Source organism: Ovis canadensis, chromosome 20 (assembly GCF_042477335.2).
Source record: "Ovis canadensis isolate MfBH-ARS-UI-01 breed Bighorn chromosome 20, ARS-UI_OviCan_v2, whole genome shotgun sequence".
Taxonomy (NCBI): domain Eukaryota; kingdom Metazoa; phylum Chordata; class Mammalia; order Artiodactyla; family Bovidae; genus Ovis; species Ovis canadensis.
This window is the reverse complement of record NC_091264.1, coordinates 18,893,187-18,916,241: the sequence shown is the minus strand read 5'-3', so window position 1 is coordinate 18,916,241 and position 23,055 is coordinate 18,893,187. Positions and strand designations below refer to the sequence as shown.

The following is a 23,055-nucleotide window of genomic DNA, read 5'->3' as shown; positions in this document are numbered from 1 at the left end:
GGACAGAGGAGCCTGGTAGGCTACAGTCCATGGGGCACAAAGAGTTGGACGTGACTGAGCGACTTCACTTCACTTATTGGTTTTCATTACTACTGGAGGTATTTCACTGGACAGATTTGCAGGCATTTCCAAGGAATGCACATATACATACAGAATAAATACACACGAACAACCAGGAGATATTAACAGACCAATGGCACTGATATTAGCTACAACCTAGTGGCAGTGAGCTACTTTAACCAAACACCCTCCCTCTCTCTCACGAGCAAGGCTTGAAGGATTCAGACCACAGCGTTTGCACGATCTTGCTTCCGTGAGTTTTTCTCGCACTCTTTCACAAAGTCTTGAAACTTTCAATAAGGAATGACTTTATCTGGTAAAAAAAACCCATTAATTGTTATTTTCCTACAGGATATATGTTTTGGATCTAGAAAACACAGATCAACTTGCGGAAAGTATTTGCAAAACCCTTGAACAGAACTGGACTCCGGTTCAATGACGGTGGCACTCAGCAGAGCTTACAAGCCAGCAAGGCGCTCAGCCTGTCGCCTGTGCTTTAGAGCAGCTCTTTGCCCCTTTCCTGTTGGCCCACTTATATTTCCCTCTATCCTTAGAAGAACCGAATGAGATCACTAAGCAATTCAAACCGACTCCTAGCTTAGGCCCTCCTGAACGCACATCATGCCTTGCCTAACCTGCTGGTTCTTCTCCTGGATTAGAAGGAGTAAGAATGATGAAGCAAGCAGTTAAAAATGACTAGCCCTCTAACCCGCTAGCCCCCTAAGCAATCCTGCCAGAGATCACAGCGAGATAACGTCTGAAGAGAGAGCCAGCCACCTGCACTCAATGCAGACAGAGGCAGAAGCACCCTCCTGCCTCCAGGATTCAGAGATTCGCACCCCAATTTTTTCCTTTAAAAATCATCCTGGCTGAGCAGAATCTGTGGAACTGGTCTCTGGACACAAGTCTCCCTTTCCCCCAGACAGCCCACTCTTATAGTTAAAGCACCTTTCCTCTCTCCTGACATTTGCCTCTTGAATTACTGGGGTTATGAGAGGCAAGCAGCCAAACCTTAGTTTGGTTACACCCTCATTACCATCGTCCTTCACTGAACAAGCCAACCACGATCCGCTTCTCAAGAGAGCCCTATTCCCCAGAGGAGAGAATATTTGTCTTGCTATTTAGAGAAGTCGTCAGTGCCAACTCGGAAAGGTCAGAAGAAATTTTGGTGAAAAAAATAATCCAACTCTTTTCAAATAGTTGAATAACCTCACAAGTAAACATGCTTATTTCCCTATGATAATGAGGCATACAAATTCCTCCCAAGTTTGAAAACAGAGCCATGCAAATGCATTCCTCAAGCACGAAGGTTTCCCTCGCAAAAAGTATCTCAGGCAGGCCTTTTGCTAATACCATATTCGGGCGGCCCTGGTGATTCCAGAGCGCAGCACTCAAACGGGGGGTGAGGGGCCACGCTTTAGAACTAGACAAACTGCACTTTTACAGCAACCTGAGAGAACGGATTCTGGATGCTCCAGCATAGTCTGCTTGGTTAGTGTGTCTTGCTTTTGGCCTGGATGAGTGAGGCTGAATCACCCACCTTCCTGAGCCCCACTCTGCAGTACACTTCAAAACCGCACTAACCCCACCAGAGAAAGCCTGCAACAAAAGGCTGATGACTTAATGTAAATATCCAGAGATCTCAATACAAGTTAATCCAAACATGTCTCACAAGCTTCTGGATCCAAGACCCCCCTGGTTGCCCAGAGTCTTCCAACCCAGCTGTGGCTAAGGGGTGGGGCCTATGAAACTCTCTGGAACCCAGAGGCTCTGTGTGAGTTGCAGACAGGTCAGAAACGATCATTTTTTCCCCTTTCAGTCATCTCCAGAAAAAACAAAACAAAACAAAACACGGCATCACCAACACAGCAGTTTCCTTTTTAGAAAGAACTCAGCCTTTTCTTGCCATGTATGTCAAGGAACATTAATAGTGACTTACATGATAACTCAAAAAAATAATAATTACACGCACACAGATTTGACCTAGCCAGGGCCTGAAATCAGCATGAGCAGCCTGCTCACGCGGAGACAAAAGGCCTTCTGTGTGGGGAGCAGGGGAGCGGGGCTGCTCCTTCCCCTGGCCGACAGGGGGACGAGGCCGGAGACCAGAGGGCAGCCGGCTCCCAGCGATGCAGAGCTGGGCCCCGCCCAGCGCGCACACGCCTGCCCAAGCCCGCTGACCCTCTCAGCCCCTCCTATGGCTCTGGAAGCGTGAGTGGTGGGTGGCAAGGCCACTGGGAGGAGAGGCTCTGGGAGGCACATGCCCGCCTACCTGCTGGGCCCGCAGGAGCGCCGCGTCGATGGCCTCCACCCGCTGCGCCACGGCGTCGCTCACCAGGCGGAAGCGGTCGTTGTCCTCGGCCACCGTCCGCTCCAGGCCTTCCCTCGCCCTCCAGGGCACCAGCTCCAGCAGGGCGGCACTCACCTCGTTCAGCGAGCCCAGCAGGGCTTTGTAGCTCTTGGCTTCCTTCTTCAGCTCCTGGGGACACAAGCCGAGAGACACGGGCCTGGGAGACACGTCACGGCTGGGCGAGCTTCCCCTTCTACTGCCCTCGGGGCCAGAGCCCTTCACGGGCAACAGGCCGCGTGGGACCCCTTGACTGCAGTTATGTTCTGTACACCACAGGTATTTCACGCAGGGGAAACCGTTCCCTAAGAAGCTCAAAAGGACAACCCCCTTGTCAACACGGCACGATTTGAGCTTTGAAACGTAGTATCAGTGTTTAAAAATTGGGAACCCAAACCCAGCAAGTTAATATGGATTATTCTTTGCTGGCTGGTAACCTCAAAGCAATCGGGAACCAGAACAGGTAACTGACGAGAGGCTCCTGCGCAGCTCAGGGAGCTCCATCAGTGCTCTGCGGTGACCCGAAAGGGAAGGAAATCCAAAAACCGGCAGATACGTGCATGCGCGTGGCTGCCTCACTGTGTTACACAACAGAAATGAACACAACACTGCACAGCAACCATATCCTCATAAAAATTAATATAAGAGAGTAATCAGGTACCAGAAAACCAAAGAGGAAAGTCTGGACCAGAATCGAGTGACCCTCTAAAGGAGGACACACTGGCTTTAAATCATCCCTGTTGAATCATCACAGGCTCAGTCAACCTAGCCTCCCTAACTCCCTGAACCCACGTGTGGTCATACTTCAGAGATGATGAAAATGGAAGCTGGCCACCCTGAGAAGAAAGACACTCAGTGTGGGAGAATACCAATTTTTGCAACATGATGAGGAAAGTCACCTCATGCCATGCATTAACCTTATAAACGTGTGACTATCCCGACCAAATTATGTGTGTCTCTGAAACACTGATCATTGCCCCTTTTTTTCCCTGTTTTTATGCATAATAAAGTATACTCCCACCACAAGGTTTGAAGGACAAATGACAAGATGCTATTTTTTGGTCTGGGCTCCTAAAAGTTCACACAGCTGGTCCGTGGCCAGTTTCTGTTGGGTCCACGCCCACACAGGCGTCCTTGAACACATTAGTAGTGACATGTGATAAACATCACTTTGCCCCTGAGTGACTAGGCCTCCCTGGAGAGATAACAAGCAGACACAAAGAAGGTATGTCAGAGCGTACTTTTTGCCTCGCGTGTGCTTGGCTGGCAGCCTCTCCCTTCAGAACCTGCGTTTCATACGAGAGCAACTCGACTTCCACCTTGTCCAGCCAGGCGCACAGCTCCTCGTGGGTGGACTGCAGCCGCCGCGCAAGCTGCAGCGCCTGCTCCAGGGTCTTTCCAACGTCTGCGCTCAGCTTAGTGATGTCCTGGTATCTTGCTTTAATGGCTTCCAGTTTATCTTGAATGATTAAAACCTCGTCACCTAGAATTTCAAAGGCATGTTATATCTCATGAAAGGGGAAGCACAGTTCTTCAGAGGTGATGCTACACTGATGAGATTTTGGGGAGCGGGGGAGAGGAGACACTTTTCTTAAGAAGTTCTGACCCAAGAAAAGTCCTTTCCTAGGTTTGAATCTTTCTGGGGATTTCTGGCCGATGTCAACAGCTCTGCGAATCCAAATACAAAAACTGTCAAGGACTACAGCATCTCCTGTCTCGTGAAAAGCACCACCTTGCGTCTATCTGTATGGTCTTTCCGTGTTTAAGGTTAAAAAGCACCTGGGTTCAAATGCTGGGTTTGTGACTCATTACCTTGTACAAGGTACCTGACCTCTCTGTGCCTCCGAGTACTTATTACAAGAACAGAACCTACTTCATAAGGTTGTGATAAAAATTCAATTAGTTTATACTTGCAAAGTACTTAGAATCATGCCTATCACAGGTATACAGATGTTTATGTCCAGCCTGGGTGGTGGTAGTTTAGCTGCTAAGTCACGTCCAACTCTTGGACTCTTGCAACGCCGTGGACTGCAGCCTGCCAGGGTTCTCTGTCCACGGGATTCTCCAGGCAAGAATACTGGAGTGGGTTGCCATTTCCTCCTCCAATGTATAATCCATTTGTGTGTTAAAGTCATCTGTACTGTTCTGACAGATCTTCACCTGCCTCTATTTAGTTTTCAGACACACAGAGAAATCGCATCCTGGGCTTCAGGTTCCCAGTGCAAGGCTGTAGCTATGATATCTAATTCCTCCCATGCATAATGAACAGTACCTGCCCCCACCACACATGTGCTGAGCTGAATACAGATCCAGTGAGATGTTCTTACAGCCAAAGGGATTACTAAAAACAAGTCAGCATTTATTTTCTTGGTGAGTTCAAGCACAGAGAAAGGAAGCCTGGGCACAGTCACACTGTGTGCCACCAAATACCACCTCTCTTACAATTTTACAAAACTGTCTACAACCGCTCTGCACCTTCAGCAACTGCCTTCCACAAGCGGAAAGCTAATTTCACTCTGCCACGCGATTCTCTGACCAGTGCTCAGTATTATGAGTAATACACAAAACTTCCATTAAAAACTCAGTGAGATCATGAGAAAAAAGTGAAATCATAGTCAAAATCCCCTTGATCGGCCTTCAAAGTGTTCTCCAGAACGAAGCCTTGGACTGGCCCCAACATTCTCGAGTGCTTTGTGTCCTGCCGCATCTCTCAACTATTTTGAAAGCCATGCACAGCGCTCGTGGAATGACGATCTGAAAGGCGTCTCACCTGTTGTCCGTTTAAGTAGCTCCAGGCCATTCAGCAGCGCCTGGTCTACATTTTGTTTTCTAAGCCGGATGTCCTCTTGCAGAACCTAAAATACAGGTACCATCCTGTTATCAGCTAATCTTAAGAGGATGTTAACTAGGCTTCACTTTTTTGAGTAAACACCTCACATTTTCAAATATTCCTCACTGTTCTCGCATTCACCTCTCCTTGTTTCAGCACTGCGCCCGTGTCTCAGTCCATCTATCGTAATTCTCTCCCCTACTCAGAAAATGAGCTACGTGGAGAGACTGGAGTACTGGTCAATGGTGGGCCTTTGTATACAATGATGAAATAATAAGATGAAAAATGAACAATCTGTTATTGGATAAACTGAACCTCTTCTTACATTACATGTGATTTAATTGAATAGAACATGCTCTATATAAAATGGATAAACAACAAGGACCTACTGTATAGTACAGGGAATGATACTCAATATTTTACAATAACTTAGATGAGAAAGAGTCTGAAAAATAATATATATATATATATAACTGAATTGGTTTACGGTACACGTAAAACTAACACAACACTGTGAATCAACTATACTTCAACTTAAAAAAAGGCAATGTCTTTTTTGAGTACAGGAATTAACCTAAATCATAGCGAACATAAAATAATACAGAAATAAAGAGAACTGAGAAAATAAGGTCAACTGAAATGAAAAAATAAAATAAATCAAAATACCCGCAGCTCAGCCTGCTGTGTCCACAGCCCCTCGGGGCTGGAGTCCTGGACCGAGAGCCGCCTCAGCTTGTCATGCGCTTCACTCAGCCAGTTCATCAGCTCCACTTCATCTTCCCCAAAAATCTTAGCATTACACAGAGCCTGCTGCAGGAGCTCAGACCTGCTGTGGCTTTTCTCTTGAATCTCAATGTACCACACTTGGAAGGAGTCTAGTTTACTCTGCACCATATCTTTATCCTCCCTGGAGCTCAAAACCTTTAAAGACTGGCCAATGCTAACGGCCTGGTGTAAATGCTTATTGTGATGCAGGATGTCATCTTCTAAGGCCTAAACAAGGTTTAAAAAAGGGAAACAGAAAGAATGGACAAATAAAAATGACAACATAAATTGAACCAAAAGATGATACATGAAATGGGTGTCAGGTTGAACTGAGGCAACACACAATAGCGCGTAACTCAAATGCATGTCATAAAACCACAAAGGAAAGGGACGACTGGATCCCACGAGCGTGCGATGGGAACCTTACTTTGTGTTGCTCAATCTGCTCCTCCAGCTTGGACGCCTGGGTTCCAACGGGCTCGCAGTTCGCCAGCCTCTTCTCTGTGGTCGACAGCCACTCGTTCAGAGGCTCTAAGGTTTCGTGAAACTGCTGCGCTACCACGGAGATACCTTCCAGCTGACGGTTCCTGAAAACGCGCCAACAGGAAGGTCATTCGGGGATGAGGAATGTGGGAAGCTGTCAACAGAACGCTTCACTCATGCTCCTGCACTCCGCTCCCAACACTTTTTGTAGAAAACGTCTAAGGTTAAAATTAAAACCTCTCACACTGAGAGGACAGTTTAAAATAGTTCTGTTCCCTGTGCTTCCCCTGCCAGGGTTCAATCTCTGGTTGGGGAACTAAGATCCCTCAAGCCACTCAGCATGGTGGAAAAAATAAAAGAAAAATCTATAAATCTTTTTTTTAAATGACAGTTCTATCAAATTCTCCTTTAATTTTTAAAACTGAACAAAGACCAACCTCAAGAACCTGAATCTTACGAAAGTCTTAAGTAACTCATCGTAATTCTTACAATAATAACAGTTATAATCTTAGTGATGTTATAATAACAATAGCAGCTATAATAATGATAATAATAGGTAATACGTACTGAACATATATTCTATGCTTTACAAATTAGTTAAATTCAGCCAGAGCACCAGTTATTGAGACTGCGTTAGTCAAATGGTCAAGATTAGATTCAAGTTTTGCAAAATAAAGCATCCCCAGCACTGAGATTACCAGTAATTCCTCTCCTCCTTTAAAAAGTATACTGCCAGGTATGTTTCCCAGAAGCAACAGTTATTATTTTATGGACTAAAAATATCATGAAAGAGAAGAACTATTTCTCTGACTTTTACAAAACAGAGTTTGAAATGCTTTTAGAAGACTCATGTTTCCTCCATTGAAAAGGTGCCGTGTAAGTTAAAACTTGCTTGAGCGGTCCTTGGTTTGCACTGAGGGCAAGTGATTGTGCTGGTCTGTATGCGGAGAACCTGATTCAGTATCCAATTCTGCGAGTAATTTCTGTTGGGACCAAGAGCTGCTGTCCTGACCTGTCATCATGTTTAATTCTTAGGAAACGACCTGATTTGAGACACGGATGTTCTTTGGGAACAAAGTGAATTATGAAAAGCTGGCACATGCTGCAGAATGTACTGAGCTGGCCAAAAGGTTTGTGAGGGTTTTTCCATAAGATCTCACTGGAAAACCCAAATGAACTTTTTGGCCAACCTAACAATTTCTGTATCTTTTTATCACAAACCACATATGTATATATTTTTAAAACTTTCAGTTGAAACGCATTTCACCTTAAAAAAAAAAGAATAAATCACTATATTATTTTTAACTTCTGGATGATCACTATCTATGACTCTTCTTTCTAAATTCTATTAAATAGTATCTAATCCCCTAGAATGAATGGAAATAACTTCTGAGACTAGGTTTAATTGGCTGTGATTTTAAATTGTAAGGGGATCTATTAATTGGTGTGTGAATCACAATATGACCACAATCCCTCCACTCAATACCCCTGTGAGGAGGGCTAAGGAAAAGGACAGTCCTGGGAGGAAAGCAGAGGTCATGGCTTTCGTTTAAACAGTACTCAGCACCTCTCCCATGGCAGTGATAGCAATTCTAGCGCACTACACAGAAGGGATAACCTACTGATACATGTTAAAGGGAATGTGAAATTTCCAGCCTCCTTGGGAGCCCCTCACTCGCTTGTCCTAGAACAACGCCTCCGTCTACTCTGTCGTTCAAGATTAGACAAACCCTTCTCTGCACTAGCCTATTAAGAGTTCCAAGGAAGGTAGGAATGGGTGGAGACGCTCATTCCGTTCAGCAGGTCATCTGCTTCCAACCCAACCAGTATACACTCCAGTGTCGCAGTGACTTGACATGGCTCAGTGCAGCGTTAACAGAGAGAATGAGAAGCAACTATACTCCATATCCCAAGACAAATGGTAAACCAAAACGGGGAAGAATATTCTTAAAAGAATGTCCATATACATTCTTATATGAAGCGAAGTTGCTCAGCTGTGTCTGACTCTTTGAGATCCGATGGACTGTGGCCTGCTAGGCTCCTCCGTCCATGGAATTTTCTAGGCAAGAGTGCTAGAGTGGGTTGCCATTTCCTTCTCCAAGGGATCTTCCTGATCCAGGGATTGAACCCAGGTCTCCCGAATTGCAGGCAGACGCTTTATCGTCCGAGCCACCAGGGAAGCCCACATTCGTATATATACGTACGTATATATATATATATTCACACACACACACATATGTGTACAATTGAGTCACTTTGCTACACAGCAGAAATGAAAACAACATCATAAATCAAGTATACTTTAATAAAATAAAAAATTTAAAAAAGAAATATAGTGAAGCCCAATGGAGCCAGGCTCCAGCACCTCACCTTGCTAAGGTAAATGTCACGGCACCTTCCACCAGCCTCACATCCCAGACACCTCCCACTCCACCTTAAACCAGAACTCGGGACATCCCTGCGGGTCCAGCCGCTAAGCCTTCACACTCTCAGCGCTTCCACTGCAGGGGTGTGGCTTTGATCCCTGGCTTGGGAACTAAGATCCCACATGTCGCAGGGTGTGGCCAAAAATAAAATAAAATTAAGAAACTGAGGGCACCATTTAAAAAATATTATTAGACAGTCAAAACACAATTAGAAACAAAAATAGAAAAAAAGAACCGAGGTTGCCTGTCACCTCCCCACCCCAGGCCGGGTTCTTCCGACTCTCTGCTACCGTGACCCCCTGTGTGCAGGTTTCACTCTGAACCATCATATTTGTCCCTGCTCTTCAGTGGCCACCAAACCCTGCTACGGTCCTCCCTGAGGGTAGGGACGATCTGACAAGCACACCCCCGGAACACCTGGCCCTGCCTGATGCGTGGCAGGCAGGCAATAACTGTGTTACAAATGAATGGATAAAGGACCCTGCGAGGGAAACACTGTTCTTAAAGAGTTGTAATAGGGACTTTCGTGGTGGTCCGGGAGGTAAGAATCCACCTTGTAATGTAGGGGACATGGGTTTGACCCCTGGTCGGGGAACTAAGATCCCAGACTCTGCAGAGCAACTAAGCCTGCACACTGCGACTGCCTACTAGGCCCACGTGATGCAGCTAGAGAGTCAGTGCACCTCAGCAAAAGGTCCTGTGTGCCGAACCTGAGGCAGGTCGCAGCCAAACAAATAAACAAATAAAAAGAAACACAAAGTCAAACACGAGTTGGGAAAGATCTGGGCACCACAAGACATCCCCAGCGGAGGAATGAGAAGAGAAGTACCACCACCGCTGTCCTCTCTGTTCACATACGTGACAAACACAGGCAAAGAGCAATCTGGAAATAAAGTAGGACCAAAATACGAGAAATCAGGACAAAAGCCACTGCCGCTCTTCCCAAAGCCTGGCAGCATTTACATTACCTCGCTTCAGCCTTACTAAGTAGCGCCTCCCATCGGCTATCCAGCAGACTCAGCTGTTTCAAAATCTTCACTTTATCCGGAGGTTCTGCTGTGGCGGCGATTTTCTCTCCTTCCCGTTTGATCACCTCCACAGTAGATTTGCGGTCATCCAGCAATCTTTGGAGAAGCTTAGGAAAAAATAGTAAATGAGAAAACAATAAATAAATGGAAAGAAACAAAGGACTAACTGTATAAACACATGCTTTCTAGCATGCTTTTGACATGTGACAAAAATAATTTTGCATGGATTCACATACAAAAGGATTTGAGAAGCAGAGCTTTTTCAAAAACCTCATCCTATTTAATGATTCATTACTACTGTGTTAGACACTGTGGTAGAGGCTTTTCGCAGAAAATAAAATGAATATTGATAAGGCCACTAAACCATTCATTCTCAACTTTTTAATACAAGATAATGGGGTAGAAGGGTGCTGCTACTCAGGAAAACATCACTGCACTGGACGTGCAAAATCCTCATTACTATAATGAAATGGGAATGCCTAACACTCAATAATGATCTGTCCCACTGAGACAGTAAAGATCATTATAAATCATCATTATTTTCAAAACCTTTTCCCACGTTAAATAATCTACCACAGAAGGGAAGCTGAGACTCAGACCAGTTCACAAGTCAATGAGGCTGAAACCAGAGGCTCCTGGCTGCTTTGGGGAGGTAGGATAGCTCCTAAAATTCTTTATGAGGATAAAAACTAGAGCCTTTAAGTAGCATTTCCACAATGACCAGAGAGTGAAACATGTCAGAAGCCTTCAGAGTGGGTGAAAGAAGACTAACATTTCAGGACTGAGCAGCAGGAAAAAAAAGTCCAGTTCTTCATTTCAAGAAGCCTGGAAGGGAGTGTTTGACATGGGGTGCCAAAAATCAGGATTCCCTTCCTCCGCTTAAACGAAACAAGCATTTCAGCAATAAGTGCCATCCCCAGGCCCCACGTGCAGAGTGGTGAGCAAGGCACGGCACATGGAACGCTGAACACCACTGCTGCCTGAAGCTGCCCCTGACTGACCCTGGAGGACCAGGGCCACGGACAGGCACCCGGGGACAACACGCCGCCGGGAGGGTGTCCTACCACTGCCACTTCGCCGCCAAGCCCACTCTGCTCCGTGTTACGCAGCAGCCTGGATGGGAGGGCGGTCTGGCGGAAAACGGATGCATGCGTGTGTATGGCTGAGTTCCCTTGCCGTCCACCTGAGACCATCACTACACTGTGAATCAGCTATGCTCCAATACAAAACAAGAAGCTTAACAGCAATTTAAGAGAGACCACCACATAGGAGGGGAGAGGAACAGGGCCCAAGAGAAGGGGAAGAGACGTCCTCTCTTGACACAGGTCAGAGATCATAAAATCAAAGTACAACAGGTAGTTTAGGCAGTAAAGGGAACAATTAAATGGATTACTTTCAGTAAACTTTAATGAATAGCTTCTAGCAATTAAGAGCAAAATCGACAGACAGGTTTTGTTGGCTAAGCCTTGTTCATTAACTCTGGGTAAATACTAAAGGTTTAAATTAAATCATGAATGGTAATAGTCATATTATTTTATTCAACACCATATTATATATTTATATTTATTACATTATAGGAATTACACATTATATTTTATTACATATTATATGTATCAATTTTTTTCAAAAACCAAACAAATGCAATGTGTTTCCTCTTATGTTTCTTTATTCCTTACCTCTAAATCTATTTCTAATTAGTTAATTTCTCAAGATACTAAAGTCTTCAAAGAATTTTCAGAGAGAGTAGTACTGGATGCCAAAACCCAAGCAAGCCTCTGAATCCATTCCTTTTTTTAAGCGTGCTGTCTTTCTAAAGGTACACCTTATCAATGCACTGTATTCCAGGAGCCCCCCACTGCCATGCGTCATTTCAAGCCGTGGACGACACAGATCAATACTGGACAGGTCATTAATGCTTCCCAAGACCACAGAAGTTGTAGGTGTGGTCCTAAGGAGTCAGCATCCCTCTAAGGAGTGTCTTTCCAACTGGGTCCTGTATGTGCAGCGTCAAAAGACACAAGAGCCCAGTTCTGAACGCAGGGATCAACTCTCTGCCTCGTCAGTACAGGCTGAACCATAATAAACTGCCCCCACTGACCTCATACAACAGACAACTGCATGTGCACCAAGCCAGCGCATCAAAGAACCGTGACATCTCTGTTCGAAGTCACCCTTTCACTGAGTGAGGTCGCCCTTGAGTGCACTATTTTTCAAAAAAAATTGTACACGTCCCCTCTCCACTTAGCACTTACTGTCCCCAGCTCTACCCTCTCTCTTCCCAGTTCTTAGCTCCCACCCGGCTTTATTTATCAGTGGCCAAGGTTAACACTAATTGCTTACTTTTGTTTTCTGTCTCTCTCTCCCTGTTCTTCCCTTCCCACTAACACTTAAACCTGATGAGGAACTTCTGTGTTTTTTATTTGACGGTATAGCTCCGGCACCTGCAAGGATGACTGACCTGTGGCAGATGGTGGACAAATATTTGTTGAATGACTAACAAAACAAGGTCTAGAACATGGATTACTGGTTAATGAAGACATCCTATAAATACAGAGTCACAAGGTAAACGTTTACTCTCGTTACTAAGGTGTAACCGGAAACAGGATGCGCGCTCTGCTAACTCACCTTCTGCTCCTGTATCTGGGCCTTCACCACCTTGAACTCGGCGGACGGGGCTTTCTGATTGGCCACGAGCTCCTCGGTGTCCCCCATCCAGCCGAGCAGGGACTCCAGGGCGTCCTGGAAGCGCCCGCAGTGCAGCAGGGCCTCCTGCAGCTGGGCTGCCCGCTGGGCCACCTGCAGAGCCAGGGCCTCAGTTACCACCACGCTCGGAGAACCTGCACACGCCCGCCAGCCCACCCCGCCCACTGACCACAGATTCTCCCTTCCTTCTCGTTTAAAACTTACTCAAGGCACTGCTTGTGGGCAGGATACAGACAGAAAGGAGACGAGCTCATCAGCAAGTCAGCCTAAGATAATGTTACTCTCAACTCGTCAATGCCAAAGGGGAGGACTCTCGGATTTTGGAGGTATCCAATACACCGATGATTAGCAAAGAACGGTTCAAATATTTTAAGGTTACTGAAAGAAACAGTGCCTTTTTCATTTTTACCATTATCCATGGGGTTCCATTATTCCCTACACTGAAAATCAAGGATAATAATTTTTTTTAAGACTAAGATTAAAAAAAAAAAAGTTATTTAATAGAGAGAATCAGAATTACATTCACCCACACAAAATAACTATGAAGTATCCAATTAAATTCTGTGAGCTCCAAGCTCTATAGAGGCTTTTCTTAACAAGACAGGGCCTTTGTCCTCCAGTAAATGGAGTCTCTGTGTCCCACACAGAGATACCCTATCGCCCCCTCAAAGGTCTTTTCTTTTTGGACTGAACAAGTACTTGGCAAGACAGTTTAAGTACCATGGAATATATTTATACCTGACACTGCATCCCCGTTTGTGTGAGTAGCACTATAGTATGAATCAGACTCTAAAGAAGGATAAATGCTGTCTTGAGATCTGGCCACCAAGGAAGATTTCGGAGCAGGAAAAACTCCAAAAACAATTCCCTCCAGCATCAGACGAGCCCTGCCATCTCAAAACCCTTTTCTGATCATTTCTGTCACATAAAGAGCTGCTGTTGTGTCTCAGCATCATATCCTTCAGCTATCAGAGTTACTTTCCAGGGTTTTCTGTCACGCACATTTGGGAAATGGGGGGATCTTCATTTCACCCCATGACATTTGGACTCAGCGATCTACAGTGAGGTGCAAACCCTCAGGCCAGGGCGGACAGACACACAGCTGCACTGTGTGGCCTGCTACACAGTGCGGAATGAGTTGCTGATGAGTGAAAATTAGGTTTCACATAAGAAGTGAGATTTCCAAGTTCTCTGGAAAATAAGGAGGCCATTTGGCAGCGGGGAGCCCAGGCCCCTGGGTGGCACTAATCTGAGGCGCCAAGCAGCCCCCACGCCCTCAGAGGTGTGTGCACGGTCCCAGCCCAGGGCAGAGGACCTGGCCACGGTCCAGACAGGGCCCGCCTCACCCGGCTCGCTGCCTGCGTCTGCGCCCCCAGCCCTGGGGACACCTGGGATGGGCCACAGGTCACAGGGCAGCCAAGGAGCAGGGAGGGCAGGGAGGCTGGCTAGCGGACACAGGACTGGGGGTCCCAGCAAACGCTGGCGAGCAATCTGCAGGAAGGACAGGGAGGGAGCGCCACCCCACCTTCTCGTTGAGGGTCTTCCAGCGTGCGCCGGCGTCATCCAGGTCGCACTCCAGGGCCTCGGTGCTGGCGCCCTTGCCGGCACTCTGGATGAGGCCCTGCCCCAGCCAGTTCACATCCTGATGCTTCACCTGCAGGGGTTCAATCTCTTCCTTTTGGAACACCTACATTTGAAAGAACAATAATTCTCTGAATTAGTGTACCTAACAGTCACCAAATACAAACATCTGTTCAAGCAGCCGGTATGGATTATTACAGATAAAGATAATCCTGGTTGCCTAAATCATGTGTTGTTGCCTAGTCTGTCTTACAAATACTAGTAAAAAACTAAACATAAATTCATAATATTATCATAACCACTAAGAAATATTCAGGAATGATATTCTAGCTGCATTTCACCAGATTACCTATGAAACGAAAACAAGAGTGGACATGTCTTCCCTATCGCTTCATTATCACAGCACTAGGAATCTCCTATCACTCCAATTTAACTAGTAAAAAAAAAAGGTTTAGAGTGGCATTATTTCATTCTTTTTTTTAAATGTCATTTGCAGCAACATGAATGCAACTAGCAATTATTATACTAAGAAAGTCAGAAAGAGAATGATAAATACGGTATGATATCACTCACACACAGAATCTAAAATATGACACAAATGAACGTATTTACAAAGCAGAAACAGACTCAGACACAGAGCATGGACTCGTGGTTGCCAAGGTGAGAAGGGCGGACTGGGACTTCAGAGTCAGAAGATGCAAGCTATTACCCACAGAATGAATAACAACCGAGTCCTGCTGTACAGCACATGCAACCCTTCTCAACATCCATTCCATAACGAAAAAGAACAGAAAAAAACAACATGTACACCGGTATGTATCCGTGAGCCACTCTGCCGTACGCTAGAAATCACCCACTGTAAATCAACTATGCTTCAATTCAAACCGAGGCTCTGTGACAACCTGGAGGGGTGGTCAGGGGATGGGAGGGAGGCACAGGAGGAGGGGACGCGTGTGTACCTATGGCTGATCCATGCTGACGGATGGCAGAAACCAACACAATCCAGCAATGATCCTCAATTAACAACAAATAAAAAGTAAGATGGATAACAACAAAAGTCCTACTGTGTGTCACAAGGAAGCATATTCAGTATCCTGTGATAAACCCTAATGGACAAGAATATGAAAAAGTGTACCTATATAACTGAGTTACTTTCCTGCATAGTAGGAATCAACACAACATTATAACTCAACTATACTTCAATAAAATAACTTTTTAAAGAGCAAAAAAAAAGAAAAAGTACAGAAAATGCCAAGTAGCAAGATGGTAAGATGGGCCTTCCCGGACAAGAATCCTTATGGGCTCTTCTAAGGAGGCCTGCTGCTAGCTGGCAAATGACACTGGAGCCTCAACTGGAAATGGGGGTCACTGACAAGAAGATGAGCTGAGCCAGAGGGACCACACACGGGGACACAGACGGCATAAAGAGGCAGGCAGCGCTGCAACAGCGCGGATGCCCACACGCCCAGCCCCTCAGCCTCTGCCAAGACGCCAGCGGGCGTACAAGAGGCACAGAGGCCTCCCCACCGGGTCCCAGCACGCGGGGCTTACACGGCCACTCTGCCCCCCCCCGTGGGCCCTGCCTGCACTGTCGGCGGCTTTCCAGCACGTCCCGGCCAACCCTCCAGCCCACCCAACTTATAGGCCGCACTGCCTGCAACCGGCAAAGTATCTAACTAATGTGTTAAAGAGTAAAATGCAAGTTCGACGAAAACACCAATTTGTTTTCCTTAGAGCTGCTCTATTTCCTGGGCCTACCACAGTACCTAGCTTGTAATATGGACCCAGTATAGAAAATTGTATTGCTATCTTGGGGTGGGTGATGATCATTCCTCAACAGATAATACTGTACATCAACTCTTTCATAGATAACACCAATGCTTTTAATATAGGGCTTGAAGGTGTCACGAGGACAATAAACTCATTTAACTAAGGGAGGAAAGCTTCAGCTGGAGATTAAGGGAAAACAAGGTTTGGGGTGCTGAGTCATTATACGACATAAATATAACCGTCCAAGTGAAAGAATAAACAGAATATAGGAAAACACAATAAAAGCAAATATCAAAATAGGAGTTGAGAAAAAACTACAGGCACAGCATGGAAAATAATTTTGAAAGATAGAGAGGCTGCCAAACTCCCCAGACTTTGGCCCAGGCCAGCGTATGTCTGGGCTATAGTATGAATGAGTACATTAAAGGAGAGCAAACAAAAAATGCACAATCACCTCTTCTAAAAGTCCCCTTTCAGCAAAAAGCCCATTTTCTGACAGTTTCCACACTAGCTGTTTCTATAGAACAATACTCAATATAAAAAGTCAATTACACACAAAGAATTATAGGAGTTCCCCAAATAACTGGGACAAATACATAAAACTCTTCATAATTTTTAAAAGGCATTAGTGTACCTAATAAGTCAATAGAAACACTGCAAATTAGTGAAAACAGAATTCCGCCGTATGATCTTACTTCTTTTTCTATACCACTTTCCAAGTTACTATTTCTAGGAAAAGCTGGAGATAGGTTTTACTATTTACCAAAAAAAAAAAAAAAAAGAGGGGGAGGAAAACAGCTACATTTTTAATTCCCGGAACTTGTCTGGTACATAAGGATTGAGGAAAAAGTTTTATTCTCCCCCACAGCTAGTTTTCAGGGCAAAAAACAACAAAACTAATAAAAATGTTCCAGTAAATTGTCTTAACCTCTGGTCTTGGTTTGAAAGAAATGAATTTCAGGGTTGTCTATCAGCATAGTTCTGGTTGAGGCTGTAGTAATTTTCAAAAGTGCTTCCCAAGATTCACTAAGGGTTAAAAAAAAGAAAAACTACTAAAGAATCTATATACTCCTAAGAGTTTAATTACTTTCTACAAATAAACTGCAAAATCCTTTATAGTAAGCAAATAAACACTAAGCTCTCAAACTAGCACACCATTCAATGCAAGGAAAGGGCATGGCTAATTAGATCAATTATTTCACAGACTGATAGCATCCAAAAGCCTTATCTCTCAGTAACAAAATACCTAGGAAGAGAGACTCTCCCTAAGGCTAACCCTCAAGCATACAAACACAAGAGAAGCCTAAAATAAAGTAAAATTACCTCTGAGGCAAAGTTTACCAGAAGAGCTTAGGAAAAGGACCAAAATAGCTGAACTTCAATCTAAGTGGGAAGAAAAAAATTACAGGCTTGACAACCGATGTCTCCCTATGACAAGGCTGCACCCTTCACTCAGCACTTAGCAAAAGGGAAGGCGGGCTTCGCGGACTGCAGAAGGCAGCACAACTGCTTCTCCCCGAATGCAGAGCTGCAGAGAGAACACTTTCAACACGTGCAGAGAGTCCTCAGCTTGAGGAGAGCACTTCTCAGACCACAACAATGGAACACTGTGTTTGCTCCTTCCTAAGCCCCTTCAAGCTTAATAAATCCCATATAACTGCCCTTAAGTGGCAGGACCTTAAACCACAATTTGTGGAGACGCCTAAGCTTAACATGAATTCACAGTGGAGGGGGGGCATTCAAACGAAGGGGAGCAGCCACCATCCTACCACCAGGAGCAGGAACGCAACCAGCTGGCAGTGGTCATGCTCCTCAGGAACCATCCCTAATTAGCCTGCAGTGATCGATGGATCAATGTCTGCCATCTGGCTGGGTACCAGTCAACCACCCCTTGCCCCCACCTACTGCACCCCAGCCAGAGACAAGACGGGACTGACACCAGTGTCAGAGACACCGGTGACCGCTTGATGGCAAATTTCCCATCCCTGTTAATTACCTGAGCAGAGTGAAAGCCATTACAGACAGGGTCCAAGGTTCCTGCCTGGGCCCCTGTTTTCCGGGGAGCGGCCTGCTTTCTTACCGCTCTGAATTGTGAGGAGCATGGCTCACAGGTTGCCTCCATCTCCTGGACAGAAAGGGGAGCCTCCACATCATCTTGGGATGCTACGTTGGATTCTTCTGAATCGTACTGTGTCAATAACGTCAGATTTTCCACTAAACTCGTGCCGCCCCAATCGACGACATTTCCCCCCAGATCTGTGCGAGAGACAGCCAGCTCCTCGGGAGAGTCTCCCACAAATTCCCTCTTTTGGGCGGTGCTTTGGAATTCTCCTGATCCGTAGGTTCTTCCTTCTTCTCTGGGGTTAGAAATGCACTTGTTTTCTCCCTCTCTTGGCAGAATGAATGAACCACCCTGAAGAGTGCTCTCTCTGACATCATCCTGCAGGCAGCTGTTTTCACCACGGATTTCCCTTTGACTGTGGACAGGTTTCGCTTCCTCTGGTGGAAAAGCATCATGAAAAATCATCTTGAAGTTGTCATCAAGGTGGGTGCTTCTGCATGAAAGCAAGGGGATCTTCTGCTCGCTGATGGAATTAACAGAAAAAAAGGGTCTGTGTTGCTCTGCGGTGTGAGCATCTTCCACAGAAGACAGGCTTCTGATTTGGGACGGGTCTCCGGGGAAAAGACGCTGCCTTCCCTCCCTCTCCGCCGGAGGGCTGCACAAGCCAGAGTCGTCCTCCTCCGACGTGAGAGAGCTAGTAGCCTCTCTGCACTTGCCAGCCTTGGCAACAGCATCTGACAGATCAGCAGGTTCAACAAAAGAGCTTTCACTTTTGTTTGCATAATCCACAAAATTGGCCGGGACGAACATTCGCCACGACCGTCTATGCTCTTTCTTTTCCGCATGGGATTTGGCTTTGGGTAAGCCTGTGCTCCGAATGATGTCGCTATTGAGTTTGAGGGCATCAAAGATCATCTTTTCATCGAGCTTGTGGGCTTCACGGCCTCTCAGCTCAAATGCACTGGAAGAAGCAAGGGGACCGTTGGAGCACAAAGAGCTGACATCCAGTGTTCGGTGACTGTAGGGTAAAGTCCGGTCTGTGAAGTGCCTGGAAGACAGGCTGCCCTTGGAACCCGAGTCAATCTGCTCATTCAGCCTAACCGTGTCGTAGATAGAGCGCTGGGGGACATAGCAGTCCTCGATGTTGAGATCCTCCTCCTCCTCACCTTTCCCTACGCAAGGGGGATTCTGACGTAAACAGTCTGGTCTGCTCAGCGGCTTCCCCATCTCGGAGCCCGTTACAACAAACAGTGCAGCTCTTGACGCAGAAAGTGGGAAATAAGGCCAGGCATGTTCCAGAAAAGCATACTTCTGAACAGAACTATAAAGTGCCTCCAGCCCAAAGATGCATCACAGATGAGGGGCTGAAGGCCAGCAGCAGGGCACCAGTCCACGTGCAATCCTCCCTTTACCTGGTTGTGTGAGAATGATTCTCAAAAATAAAGTGCATCCAACAGCAGAGAACAGAAGTCTCCTCCCCAGCCTCTGGAAGTTCCCTTTCACATACTCCAAAACACAGAAAAAAGAAAACAAATAACACATTTATCAGTGGCTCAAACACTCAGAACATTCCATTGTCGGTCCATTTCCCTTTTTATTCTAATTCTGCATCTGAGATTTCCAGATTACAATTTCCCCAGGAGCAAGCATCTTTATCCGCAGAGTGTCAATTTCAGCAGAGCTCTGGTTAATTGTAATCCACTTAAACACAGCTTGCAAAACTCCATCTCTTATAAATAAACCAAGGTTCAGAAATTTAAAAACACTTGGAGACTTAAGAGACCACGGACTATTCCGATGAAGGCACAGATCAAGTCTTCAGAGAAAAATAAGTCTAACACACTGTAAGAAAGTTCAAATTTTCTTTTACTCTTTTTGGGAGTAGCTATAAATAATCCTGATTCGAAAGACAGGCTCTTCCCATATTAAGCGTCTTCGAGGCTATTCAGAATTATCCAAAGAGGAAAAAAATAGGCTTTTGGAAGGCCAGGCCGGCACAGTCTAGCAACCATTCGAAGTAAATAGACAGCATGGTGTAGCATAAACTCCACTTAGAGGGAAAAAAAAAGTCATTGTCAAAGTCTTATCTGATCTTCCTTAAGACAGCTGATTCCACCTGAGGCCCCCGCAGTGGAGAGGAGCCCCGCGCTTCCTCGGAGGCTGGGCAGCCGCACGGCGGGGCGGCGGGCGGGCGGGCGTCCCGAGCCTGGGCGCTCCGGGGGCGCATCTGCCGCGCGCCCCTCGCCGAGGCCCGGGGCCCGCTCCGCCGCTACGCGCTCCCGAGACCCGGCTCGGCGGGCATGTGCCCCGGACTCCGGCCTCGGCCGGCCGGGCGCCCGCAAGCCTTTCAGGGGGAGGTGCCCAGAGGCGGGCGGCGGGAGGCAACCGCCGGGCGGTGACATCAGCGCGAACCAGACCCGGCCCGGGGGCGCGCGGCGGGCGCGGGGGCGCGGCCGGCCGGCGGGGCGGGGGCCACCTCCGCGCGGACAGCGGCCCCGCGGGAACCGCGCCCCACCCCACCCCGGGGAGAGAAACCGGGAGTCGGGCTCACCCGCCCGCCGGGAACCACTCTAGCGGCGCCGCTGCGGCGGACTCGCAGATGAAGGCACAGATCAAGTCTTCAGAGACCCCTTCGGGTCCGCGATGTAGAGTGTGCATCACTTTCAAGTTGGACCTCCTGTCGTTCTTTTTAAAAGCCCAAGTTCAAGTCGAACTGTTCTCCGGAGGAAACCACTCCTTAGGGTATGGAGCCCTGGGCACCACGGACGTGGATATGAGCCGTTACTAATAACTATGCATGCCTCTCGAGGTTACTGCAAGGCTTGGGCTAAGATCAAGGGTGGTTAAGCGGCTCTGGATATTTCATTAACAAAATCACAGCCAGGGAGTTTTATCCACTGAACAAACACTCTTTAAATAATACTGTTTGAAAATTAACACAGCAAGCCAAACCTTAGCCTTTGGCGCAGGGAGAAAATTTCACAGTTTCATTTAAGTAAACTAAGATCTATCCATTCTTTATTTTATGAAATAAGCAATCATGCCAGAATAGCAGATAGAGGGCAGATTTTCTTTCCTCAAACTCACAAAATAATCTTTTGAACATAAATAAAACTGTGCTCGCCCCAAGTGAAGACAGGTCTAGTAAAAACAACAGTAAACTTCTCTGATAACTTAACAGAAGAGATGTGGGAGGGGCCTTTTGTACCTTTCATGAGAAAATGATTCCAAAATGATTTTTTATAAACGTAAGAACTGAATCTTAAAAAAAAAAAAGTCTCTCCATAACCAGAACTCTATAGGCAACATACTCATTCAACACTTATTAGATGCAACTCGTATTAAGTTGGAAAAAATATATACATAGCCAACTATAAGGGATAATATACATAATACACTACCCATCAACATAATAATATCAAAGCCCACTCTTCACGGTCAAGAAGTGAAATATCTCAGCAAGCACTTGATTCTATCTGAGCACACAGGCTGTTCTGCTGCCTGGATAATAAGACAAAGAAAACCCGCCCACAGTTACCGTGTTTGAACAATGAGTCGGGCACCAGGCCACAATCAGCAGAGATGGAGGGACTGACTGCCAGCTGCCACGACCTTCCTTACGCAAGTAGCTCCTGGGAAGCTACCCACTCGTGGCTATGTGAATAAGAAAGTTTCCACGGAGTGTGGACCAGAGTTGCTCACAGAACTTTTCCTAAGAAACAATGGCCCTACTTCCAGGCCCCGTAGGTTCTAACTCTAAATCATGAACTCAGTTCTAATCTGGTCTTCCAGCTCTCTATAAAGCTAAGGACAGCAACCTCGCATTTGAGATGAAGAGTACACTTTTAAAGCTACACAAATAATTCATTCATTACTTCAGTCATTCATCAAACAGGCCCCACTATCTGCCAAGCAGCACAGGAAACCCTGGCAAAGTGCAGGTGCCCAGAGAGGCGGGACCCCCACCCCGCATGCCTGACAGTGAGGTGGAGAGTCTGGATGAGAAATTGTGTGGGGCACAGCCGGGAAGCAGGAAGTGCGACGGAGAAATCTCCTCTGATGGATGATATTTAACAGTGCACCATTTACTTAATAACTGAGTTCCTATTTTATTAAGCTGATTTCAACTAACTCTACAAAAGATGATCCTGGCACATTCGGGTTCCATTTGATATTTGTACTCTTAACATTACATTGGTATTGATGACAACAACGTGTATATTTATCTTTGTTACTTGAAATCAGATTCCAAAGATCTATCTGGGTAACTTAAGAGAACTCACATTTAGAGCAGGACCCGACTGGTTGATTGTTTCTTCCTAAATTCGATTTATACAGCTACTTTTCAATGCGATGCTCTCTAAAGTTAGTATTGATAAAATCAAGATGTATTGAACTGTGTTAAATACTGACCATTATACATATAAGAAATATACAATGAATAAATGAGCAAAGCTCTTCCGAAAAGCAGTCAAAAGTATTCAGAAATCGCAATGTTAAACTGGTCTCGAAAGGCAAGTCTACACAGCCTACTTGATGTGATCCAGTTAAAATACTTTCCAAAGGTAGATAATTTTGGAAAAGTACACAAACACTAGTTGAATTATAAGCAAGATAGTACCACTTTCTCATTTTATATTTCTAAAATTAGAAAAGAAAGTTTCTGAAGAATCTTACCACAAAGTATCATACAATCATCCATGTCTTAGAAAAGATAAAAGGCTAATTTTATCAACTGAAACATGGAGTTTTTAGAGCTGAAAGGCTAGAAATATTAGGAAATTCAAGTGCAGTTAAGTGGACAACGTTTGTGAGTGAATGCAATATTATCCATAAAAGCTGATGAACTTATCTTCCTGGCCTGGTAGCTCCTGAAATATGAATTAGAAGCCAGACAAGAGATGTGTGGGGTTTTTTGCTTTAAGTACAAACCTAGGCCTTACAGACAACAATTTCTATTATTCTTTCTAAAACAGATAAAAGTGATAACTTCTTTACAT

General features: G+C 45.7%; 1 protein-coding gene across 10 annotated transcripts in view; it reads right to left on the bottom strand.

Annotated features, from left to right (window-relative positions):
• DST (dystonin) overlaps window positions 1-23,055 on the bottom strand; it is a 525,807-nt gene that overhangs the window by 68,988 nt on the left and 433,764 nt on the right. For all 10 annotated transcript variants that reach the window (XM_069564068.1, XM_069564074.1, XM_069564071.1 and 7 more), the window contains 8 exons: window positions 14,168-14,329; window positions 12,565-12,735; window positions 9,880-10,046; window positions 6,430-6,589; window positions 5,904-6,230; window positions 5,178-5,262; window positions 3,649-3,890; window positions 2,333-2,539 (listed from right to left, as the gene is read on the bottom strand). In XM_069564068.1, the coding sequence (XP_069420169.1) occupies window positions 2,333-2,539; window positions 3,649-3,890; window positions 5,178-5,262; window positions 5,904-6,230; window positions 6,430-6,589; window positions 9,880-10,046; window positions 12,565-12,735; window positions 14,168-14,329 (1,521 nt within the window). The remainder of the gene's footprint in view (window positions 1-2,332; window positions 2,540-3,648; window positions 3,891-5,177; window positions 5,263-5,903; window positions 6,231-6,429; window positions 6,590-9,879; window positions 10,047-12,564; window positions 12,736-14,167; window positions 14,330-23,055) is intronic.